We start from the raw sequence: 10965 nt of genomic DNA, 5'->3' as shown, positions 1-10965 counted from the left end.
GAGGCTGAGGCAGGAGACTCGCTTGAGCCCAGGAGTTGGAGGTTGTTGTGAGCTGTAATGCCACGGCACTCTACCCAGGGGGATAGCTTGAGGCTCTGTCTCAAAAAAAAAAGAAAGAAAAACTTGGCTTGGCGCTTGTAGCACAGTGGTTAGGATGCCAGCCACATACACCGAGGTTGGCGGATTCGAATGCGGCCTGGGTCAGCTAAAGAACAATGACAACTGCAACAAAAAATAGCCAGGTGCCTGTAGTCCCAACTACTTGGGAGGCTGAGGCAAGAGAATCACTTAAGCCCAAGAGTTTGAGGTTGCTGTGAGCTATGATGCTATTGCACTCTACCCAGGGCACAGAGTGAGACTCTGTCTCAAAGAATAAAAAAGAAAAATAAAAATAAAAAAGAAAATAATGTTCCATATTGACCACTATAGGAACAATTTCTTGTCCCTTACTAAGTAAAAATCTGAAGTAATGTTTTCAAGTAATCAAAGAAGGAAACAGTGCTGGCTGGCTTCTAAGCTAAGGAAGACCTCAAAAGGTCAAAACAATTTCTTTCTTTTTTTTTAGAGACAGAGTCTCACTTTGTCACCCTCAGTACAGTGCCATGGCATCACAGCTCACAGAAACCTCCAGCTCTTGGGCTTAGGTGATTCTCTTGCCTCAGCCTCCCAAGTAGCTGGGACTACAGGCGCCTGCCACAAGGCCCGGCTATTTTTTGTTACGGTTTGGCCATGGCCAGGTTCAAACCCACCACCCTGGGTATATGGGGCCTGCTCCCTACCCATTGAGCCACAAGTGCTGCCAACAATTCTTTAATTTATTCTTTATGTATGTTTTGTGAGAAAGAGTTTGGGTGTAAGCAATTGTCTTGCCTCAGCCTCCAAAAAAGCTGGGACTACAGGTGCCCGGCAACAACGCCCAGCTATATTTTGATTATACTTGTCATTGTTGTTTAGGTGGCCCCAGCCAGGGTTCAAACCCGCCAACCCCAGTGTATGTGGCCAGTGCCCTAACCACTGAGCTACGGGCACCAAGCCGGTCAAGACAATTTCTATGTTTTATGAGTTACACCGTCTCCTTGGCATTTATTCTTTGTCATAGTACAATTTAAAATCATGATAAAATACCCCAAAATAACTTTTACTTACTTTTTCACTTTTTATAGTTACATAAAGGTAAACCTCAAAAGTATCTTCTTCCACAGCACACAATTTGGCTTCCACCAGGGTAGTTGCTGAGTGACAGAAAGAAAACACCCATCAGCTGGCATCGGGAGACCTGTGGCAGTTACAACTACGTCCACTGACTAGCTCTGCTAACCAGTGAGGGGCCCAGCGCCCCAGCGACAGCAGGACCTGGTGAGCTGCCGAGGAGGACCAGGCTGTTTCGACGGTGCAGTGGTCACCTGTCCTGGTCCATTCACATCAGCCCCTGCCACCCTGTGACCCCCTCCTCAAGTAAAGTTCCTGGTCTGTCTCCTCTTCCAGCAATTCCCAACTCCACAGTCCAGTGGGGATAAGTCCAGTCCTTATCTTTCATCTGAAAGTCCACTGTACCATTCTAAAGCCCACAGGTCAGAAGACTAGGTTCCTCCATCAGAGACTGCATGACCCAACAGCAGCTCCACTCACTGCCACCCACCAAGCACTATGCTAAGTCCTTTATACATTTTGTTTCATTTAATTTTTTACCATACCGTCTGATGCAGGTCCTGTCCCTGTCATGTCACAGATGAAGAGACCAGTTTCAAAGAAGGTTGTGTAACCTGCCTGAGGCCACACAGAAATAGGTGTCTGCCTCTTCCATACCCAGGGTCCTCGCCCAACAGCCCACAAGCACTCACAATGGCCAAAACTCATAACCCAGCCACCCTCCCAAGTCCAAGCTTTGGGCTGTTCCTTTACCCAAACAATGGCATAGCACGGGAGAGGGCCCAGAACACAGCAGCGAGGTATCACGCAGCACACCAGACATGTCACTCCTACTAACTCCCTAGAACGGCCAATTGAGGGGCAGGCACAAGTGTGTGACTCTTGACCCCCGGGGTTAGGACAGATGCCACAAGAGAGACCGTTCACAGTCACTGATGCAAAACAGAGAGCGCACACACAACAGGCAAGGACATTCCGCACACCTTAGATCATGGTGATAAGCACTGCATGATGGAATCACTATCCCTTGCTCACTAAAAGTCGGGCTTTTTGTCAATTGCTGGTCCAATAAAAGGCACGTAACTGAAGTCTGCAGCACTGCAGCTTTCACGCAGACTAAGGGGGGCGTGGTGGCACAGGGTTCCTCTACAGACAACCCCTTCCCATTTCAGCTGTCAATCACTGACACCCGATTCACCCACACAGTCCCAGCACTGCAGCGCCTGCGACACTGAGAAGGGAAGAAGCTCCAGGTACTTAAGAAACTTGGATGAGGGTGGTCAAGCGGATAATCAGACACCTCCCAGCCCCTCACCACCAGCAGGCCACTGTGGGTGCCCGTTCAAGGCAGAGCGCCATCACACATACACTGGCCTTACCTTTTAGAATGTTCTGAAAGTACTGGATGGCGGCACTGTCCCACTTCTTGGCGGGTCTGGAACAGTGAACACAGGCAACTCCATTAAATAAAATCCGAGACCAGTACCACACACGGGACTGTACTCACCTTTCATGTCCAACACCCTGCCCAGATAACAAGCTTCCAGGGCGGCTCTGTGCTGGGGTGAGCACCTGGCTGTGCCCTACAGTGCATGCCCGACACCCCTGCCCATACCAGGGCAGATAGAGCAGCCCTCTGCACTGTAGCAAGGACCCCGCTGTGCCCTACAGTATACCCCCCAACTCCCCCGCGTACACACTGCTGCCCACACCAGGGCAGATAACAAGCAGCCAGGCCTGCTCTGCACTAGGGAGAGGACCCTGCTGTGTCCTACGCACCCAGACACTGCCACCCACACCAGGGCAGATAAGGAGCAGCCCAGCCTACTCTATGCTGGGGCAAGGACCTTGCTGTGCCCTACAGCATGTGCCCCCATGCACACACACCACCACCCATACCAGGGCAGATAATGAGCAGCCCGGCTTGCTCTGCACTGGGGAGAGGACCCCACCGTGTCCTACATGCCCAAACACTGCCACTCACACCAGGGCAGATAAGTAGCAGCCCAGCCTGCTCTACACTGGGGTGAGGACACTGCCACCCACACCATGGCAGACTTGCCTCACAGAGGCCCTGCTGAGAAGGACCCGCACCCACCACCACAGCACTGTCTGTCGCAACACCACCACCCCCAGTGACCTGTGACATGTCTGTCTCCCAAACCAGAACACAGAGCCAGAGCATGCAGTGTCCAGCACAGGCTGGCACAGAGAGGGCTCAGGACGTGCTGGCTAATGCATCCCTCTAAGAGGCCATCCAGGAAAGGCAGCCTTAACTCTGGTTAAGAAGCTGCACTTACACAATCTCAGCACTGTCTTCGCAGAAGTCAATGTGCAGAGTGACAGGTTTTGTGCAGTACAGGCTGAACTTCTTTGCTCTGTAGGGAAGCTTCATAAAAGACTCTACTGCAACTCGGATGCTTCCAAATGAAACAGAAATAGTTCCATTATAAAGAAAAATTGTACATATTTCTTTAAAGTACACCTATATGATCAATATACTTAACATAAAGCAAAACACAAATTATGTTTCTAATACACCCACTAATGGTGCTTTATTTGGCCAATGAGGCAAAAACTTTTTTAGGGGTTAAGCAAAACCTTAATTTTTTCATATACAGAACACATACAGCAAAACAGATACTATATCTGTGGCATTAAAACATCATAGGAGTTTAGGGGAAAGAAGTCTAATAAGGCTCTACAGGTTGAGGAACACTAAGTAACAATGAATAGACTTGTGGAGCAAATTCTACCTAAGATGTTTAAATATCAATTTCAATACTGACTGGCAGGGCACGGAGGCTCACACTTGTAATCCCAGCACTCTGGGAGGCAGAGGTGGGGAGATCTTTGAGCTCGGAGCTAGAGACCAGCCTGAGCAAGAGGGAAACCCCATCTCTTCTAAAAACAGAAAAACTGGCCGGGCATTGTGGTGGCACCTGTAGTCCCACGTACTCAAGAGGCTGAGGCAGGAGGATCACTGGAGCCCAAGAATTAGAGGTTGCTATGAGCTATGATTTCATGGCACTGCACAGAGTGAGACTCCATCTCACAAAACAATTTCAATATTGACCATCTGAAAATGTCTGTAAATGGACAAACATTTTAGCGATAAGTATTTGCTAACTTTGCACAAAACAGCTGAAAGACTGAGATTTAACAATAAGTTCAACACGTTTCTTTCCAACCTTCTTTGGGCAGACAAAAGATCCCTTTAACGTACTATGTACTTCAACAGGAACTGTTTCTCTTCCAGGACCCCCGCCATGTCCCACACAGGCAGCCTGGTCACCTCTGCTCACACAGGTTAGGAGGAGGTGGCTGCATTATCTGCCCATCAGGGTCTCTGTGAGCGCTATTTAACCATACGATTCTCTTACCCCAAATACAAAAAAGAAAGTTCCTCAGATAAACACAATAGCTATTTTCATAGCGACTAGGGTTCCATAAAGATGCAGAATCATAGGCTAGAAAGGTGTCTACATTTTAACTATCTGCAAATTTCCAGTGTCTGATAAGCACTTCCACCAAGAAATTCCTCTCCCCAAGGGACACCTACTACTGCAACTGAAATCTCCTGAGTAGTGCTCTTTCTTCAGTGGAAGAAAAGTCCTCATGTTTATTTATTAAACTGACATCCTCTTACTTCCAGGACAGGAAATTATGAAAAAAACATCATAAAACACCATGACTGGCTTATTGGTGATATTTTCTAATGACTGAAATGTGCAGTCCCCATCACTGAGGCTGCACAGTCACCATCCAACTACCAGCTCATTCTGCCTGTGTCTCCACTTCATATGACGGCCACGCCCTCACTATGCTAGGACAACCAGCAGCCTCCCCTTCTGTGCAGACAAAGAGAGTTTCTATCTGCTGGGGTGTCTTTCTTGTCCCCTAGCCACTCTCACATGGGCACTGAGGTAGCTGGCAAAGAGCATCCAGAAGATGCAGAGTGAGCAGGCAGGGCCCCTGCCCCACCCTGCAGGAAGGTAAGGAAGGACAGGAACCAGCTCTGCATCTTCACTGTGGCCATCTGTCCCTCCGGTCAGTGCACGCAGAACTGAACCTCCATGTCTTCCCTTCTTGAAGCTTTAGCATCAAGAAACTCTACTGGAGTATTTCTCAAGGGTAATGACCTCTATTCCCTTACTTTAAAAATGCATGTTCTCCTTTAAAAGTGACATTTGTTTCCATTAAGAGTGCAAGGCAAAATAATTATACACGTACTTCTTAGATTTTACTGGAATATTCTTAGCAAAATCCACCAGGAAACATTCTGCCAGGTACTGGTCTGCTGAGGACATGATAGATTTAATAATGGCCCGGCACCAGCACTTCAGCTCCTGACAGTAAACCACACAAACCTACAAGAGAGAAACGTTTTAGTTCAGTGTTAACATCTCTAGTCATGCAGTGAGAACTAACAGGTACTCTCAACAGCACCCTGGCCTCCACTGTTCCCTTACAGCAGAGGAAAGAGATGCCAGGAGGCCGGACCTGCCCAGGTCAGACCATGTCAGTAAGAAACACGTGGGAAAACTCAGGGCACCTGGGTCCTATTTCGTTGCTTTCTTTACTTCTATCATTTTGGTTCTTTAACTAAAGACAATTTTTAGAAATCAATATAAGCTATACCTTCTTGTATCAGAAAACGATTCTTACAAATTATCAGTCCTATGCAAGATCAAAAGGAAACTGCACACCCAGCCCCCCCCACCCCCACCGGACCCTTCCCAAGGCTGTGCCTGCCCTTTACCTTCTGTCCACTGTACTGGACGTGGCTTCATGCCGACTAAGCTTTGTGTGTTTGGTTTGCTGCCATATTCCCAGCTCCTCATACTACACATATACTAAGTCTTCCAAACTACCTGCTGAATGGTGTAACAAACACAGATGGTCCCTGACTTTCCATGGTTTGACTTAGAATTTTTCAACTTTGTGATGGTGTAGAAATGGTTGTAATTTCAACATAATATGTACTATTCAGTAAATTACATAGATATTCCACACTTTATTATAAAACAGGTGTTTGTGTTAGGTGATTTTGCCCAGCCATGGGCTAATGTGAGTGTCCTGACCACACTCCAGGGAGGCGAGGCTGTCATGTTCAGTTGCTTAGGTGTGATGAGTACATATTGACTTAGGAGATTTTCAGTTCACAATGGGTCTGTCAGGACATAACCACATCACCAGTTAGAAGCGTCTGTAAATGGCTGTGGCCCCTCCTAAGAGGAATGACACTGTGACAGCCATTGGCATCCTGACACCACCACAGCCAACTTACCTGGCAATCCACAGACAGGTCAACCACTTGCTGACCATATACTTATAAGGGGCCCAGCCAGGATAGCTGTGCCCAAACAGGGAGAAAGTGGGCTGACGGAGATGCTGCCCTCAGGAGTTTAAGCTGAAAACAAGAACACACCCGTACTGCTAGGGACAAGGGTCTCGAGAACCTCACTCAATTGAAAACTGAAATCATTCAGGAACAATCTTGACAGAGGATGGGGGACATTTCTATTTAATGCTGAAGCCAAATCAGGAATAGTATGAACAGTTAGTAACTCACACAGTCAGACTTTGAACTTATGTTACACTAGGGCTGCCATTAGCCAACACTGGAATAATTTTTTTTTTTTTTTGAGACAGAATCTCACCATGTTGCCCTCAGTAGAGTGCTGTGGCATCATAGCTCACAGCAACCTCCAACTCTTGGGCTGAAGTGATTCTCTTGCCTCAGCCTCCCAAGTAGCTGGGACTACAGGCCCCCCACCACAACGCCTGGCTATTTTCTTTCTTTGTTTAGTAGGCCCAGGCTGGGACGGAACCCACCAGCCTCAGAGCTCATAGCCAGCACCCTCACCACTAAGCTATGGGCACCAAACCAAGACTGTAATAATTTAAACATCAGGAAGAACAACGATTATAAATGATAAATAAATTTAAAACCATGAGATAAAAAATAGTGTAGGCACCCCTGGCAGATTCTGTGGTTCAGTTCCAGACTACCTCAGCAAAGCGAATATTGTAATGAAGTGAGTCACACACATTTGTTGGTTTCCTAGCACGTTATATTTACACTGCAGTCTACTAAGCAGGTGATAGCATTACACCTAAAAAATGGGCCTTAGTTCAAATGTGCTTCATTGCTAAAAAGGTGCTACTTTCAGCAAGCCGCAGACTTTTTGCTGGGGAAGGGTCTTCCCTCGATGTTGACTGGTCAGAGTAGTGATTGCTGAAGGTCTGAATATCTGTGACAATTTCATAAAATCTAACAACGAAGTCTGTGGCATCTACCAACTCTTCCCCTCATGGAAGTTTCTCTGGAGCACGTGACGCTGTTTGGTAGCACTTTACCCACAGCAGGACTTCCAGTAAAACTGGAGTCAGTTCTCTCAAACCCTGCCACTACTTTGTCAATGAATTCCACCGAATACTCTAATCCTCTGTTGTCACTTGGAGCAGATTCCATCTCAAGAAACCACTTTCTTTGCCCATCCATAAGAAGCAAACTCTTCATCTGCTCAAGTTTTTTTTTTTTTTTTGAGACAGAGCCTCAAGCTGTCCCCCTGGGCAGAGTGCCATGGCATTACAGCTCACAGCAACCTCCAACTCCTGGGCTCAAGCGAGTCTCCTGCCTCCGCCTCCCAAGTAGCTGGGCCCACAGGCGCCCGCCACAACGCCCGGCCATTTTTTGGTTGCAGCCATTATTGTTGTTTGGTGGGCCCGGGTTGGGGATTCGAACCCGCCACCTTAGGTGTACGTGGCTGGCGCCTTAGCCGGTTGAGCTATAGGCGCCGAGCCCATCTGCTCAAGTTTTACCGTGAGATTGTAGGAATTCAGCTACAACTTCAGGCTCCACTTCCAACTCTGGGTCTCTTGCTCTTTCCACCTCATCTGCTGTTACTTCCTCCACGGCAGTCTTGAACCACTCAAAGTCATCCAAGAGGGTTGGAATCAACTTATTCCAAACTCATGTTGATATTCTGACCTCCTCCCATGAATCACGAATGTTTTTAATGGCAGCTAGGATGGTGAATCTTTTCCAAAAGTTTTTCAGTTGACTTTTCCCAGATCCATTACAGCAGTGGTTCTCAACCTTCCTAATGCCACGAGTCTTACATATAGTTCCTGTGGGTCGTGACCCACAGGCTGAGAACTCCTGCCTTACAGCAATTGCTATCTAGAGCAGCTTTATCACCTCATGGAATACGTTTCTTAAAAAATTTAGATTTAACAAGGCTCCCAGCTATGTGGGAGGTTGAGGTGGGAGGATAACCTGAGCCAGGAGTTCAAGGCCAGCCTAGGTGACACAGTCATCTCAAAACACTAAGACTTGAAAGTGAAATTATTCTTTGACCCACTGGCTATAGAATGGATGTTGTTAGCAGACATGAAAACAATATTCATCTTTTCATGTACCTACAGCAGGGCTCTTGGGTGACCAAGTGCATTGTCCATAGCAGAAATATTTTGAAAGAAATGGTTTTTTGTCTGAGCAGTAGATCCCAACAGCGGGCTTACAATATTCAGTAAACAGGCTATACCAATAAATAGCTGTGCTGTCATCCAAGCTTTATTGTTCCACTTACAGACCACAAGCAGAGTGGATATTACACAATAGGATTTGAGGAATGGTAAACGAGCATTGGCTTTATTTTAAAGTCACCAGCAACACCAGGCCCTGCCAAGAGAGTCTGCTTGACCTTTGAAGCCAGGCATTGACTTCTCTAGCTATGGAAAGACCTAGAAGGCTTTTCTGATAACAGAATTCTGTAGTTTAGTGTAGGCATCTTCATCTGTGGTCATAGCTGGATCTTCTGGATAACTTGCTACAGCTTCTCCACCAGCACTTCACCCTGAACTTCCCTGTTATGGAGATGGATTCTTTGCTTTAACCTCAGGAACCAGCTCTGGAATTATATCCAGTTTAATCTTGTGTCTAGGCCCCTGAAACTGTCTTCACATCAGTAATTGGGCTGTTTTACTTTCTTGTGTGTTCACTGGAGGAACATTTTGAACTTCCTTTAAGAACTTTTCTTTCGTATTCACAACTTGGTTGATGGTTCAGCACAAGAGGGCAGCACCTCAGCTTTGGACACGCCTCCTTGTTAAACTCAAGTCATTTCTAGCTTTTAATTTGAAGTGGGGCAGATGTGTGACTCTTCCTCTCACCTGAACACTGACAGGCCATTGCAGGGTTATTAACTGGCCTGACTGCAACTGGGTAATATTATCTCCCAGTACAATATGAAAGTCACAGCACACCTATTCTTGAAACACACAGTTACATACTGTTTCATGAGGCCCCAGGCACAAAACCAGTGTAGAGCTCAAAACCAGCGTAAGTTAAATACAACCCACATGCCAGTTAATGCGTTAAAGGATAGTAGACCTGATTTCATTTCTTCTATAAGTCAAACACTTTGAGAAATAATATAAAAAATAATAAATCATACTAACTAGTATTAGTAACAAATTTGGGAGACAAAGAATTCAAACTGTTTCTACTTTTTATCATGAAGAGTTTATATATCTTTTCCCACCATGTTATTAAAAAAATTCAAATTCTTCTGAAAAATGGCTGATCTGTAGAGACTCATACAAAGGTGAGTGGGAAGTGAGGCTGCAAGGAAGCAAGGGGGCTATGATGCAGAGTAAAGAAAACAGAGACACACAGGCCAGCCACAGCCATGAGCAACGGCAAGGGGGCACCAGCCCCAGAATGCAGACACCCCCCTCCATGCTGAAGCCTTCTACCTGTGTTGGGTCTGGACCCACCCCCTGGTTGCTGGCCCCAGGGGGACGCCTTGGTACCTGGGTTTAGATGACATTCCACCTGTTGCCCTGCACGCAGCATACACTCCCTAACAACCACTTCCTTCTAGGATTCGCCTGAATCATGTGCAACCTAAAGAACCTTAAAACAGTGGAAAAACTGAAACACTCTCCAAGTTTTCATCATTTTAGTGGCCAAATTATTTCACATTTTAAGTGGTGTCTCAAGACACGGTGATGAACACGCCTTTGATACGCACCTGCCCTTCTTCCAGCATTAATGGTCTCACTTCTATGTCTTGGCACATGCTGTTGTAGAAATCATTCATGGCACTATTTAGTTTCTGATAGTCGACTTCATGATCTAAAAGGGGACTGCATCCTTTTATAATAACCCAGAAGCAACTCGGATCTTCAATCTGTAAAATTTTTTAAAAACAAAAAAAATAATGCATGATTTAAAAGTAGAACCAAAAAATAACTCTAGAATCACACATAATCCCTGTTTATAATTCTAGTGATCTAACAAATTTTGAACAAGGACCTTTGTCTTAAATGGTCAGACCAGGGCAGGGCCTGTGGCTCACTGAGTAGGGCGCTGGCCCATATACGAGGGTGGCAGGTTCAAACCTAACCCCAGCCAAACTGCAACAACGAAATATCCAGGCGTTGTGGCAGGCACCTGTAGTCCCAACTACTCGGGAGGCTGAGGCAAGAAAATTGCCTAGGCGCAGGAGCTGGAGGTTGTTGTGAACTATAACACCATGGCACTCTACCAAGGGCGATAAAGTGAGACTCTATCTTAAAAAAATAAAAGTCAGACTAAAGATAAAAAACTAAAGATAAATTCTAAAATATGTAAATAACATAATTCTCAATTAGATGTTGTGACTCAAAAAGCAAATAAGATGATCTAATCTCCTATATTTTCAAAATATCCATAATATACAAAAAGCAAGGTTCAGAACAGTGCTATTAACATTCTGTGTTGTGGCTCAGCGCCTGTGGCTCAAGCGGCTAAGGTGCCAGCCA

General features: G+C 46.1%; 1 protein-coding gene across 1 annotated transcript in view; it reads right to left on the bottom strand.

Annotated features, from left to right (window-relative positions):
* Positions 1 to 10965, bottom strand: part of TDRD12 (tudor domain containing 12) — a 67169-nt gene that overhangs the window by 50674 nt on the left and 5530 nt on the right. Inside the window, exons 2-6 of the mRNA XM_023518377.1 lie at positions 10194 to 10352; positions 5383 to 5519; positions 3450 to 3569; positions 2529 to 2584; positions 1147 to 1232 (exon numbers count right to left, since the gene is read on the bottom strand). Coding sequence (XP_023374145.1) covers positions 1147 to 1232; positions 2529 to 2584; positions 3450 to 3569; positions 5383 to 5519; positions 10194 to 10352 — 558 coding nt within the window. The remainder of the gene's footprint in view (positions 1 to 1146; positions 1233 to 2528; positions 2585 to 3449; positions 3570 to 5382; positions 5520 to 10193; positions 10353 to 10965) is intronic.

This window comes from Otolemur garnettii, unplaced genomic scaffold, assembly GCF_000181295.1.
Source record: "Otolemur garnettii isolate 467f Iridium unplaced genomic scaffold, OtoGar3 scaffold00135, whole genome shotgun sequence".
In the NCBI taxonomy this organism is placed as follows: domain Eukaryota; kingdom Metazoa; phylum Chordata; class Mammalia; order Primates; family Galagidae; genus Otolemur; species Otolemur garnettii.
The sequence above is the reverse complement of the archived record's forward strand: the minus strand, read 5'-3'. Positions and strand labels throughout refer to the sequence as shown.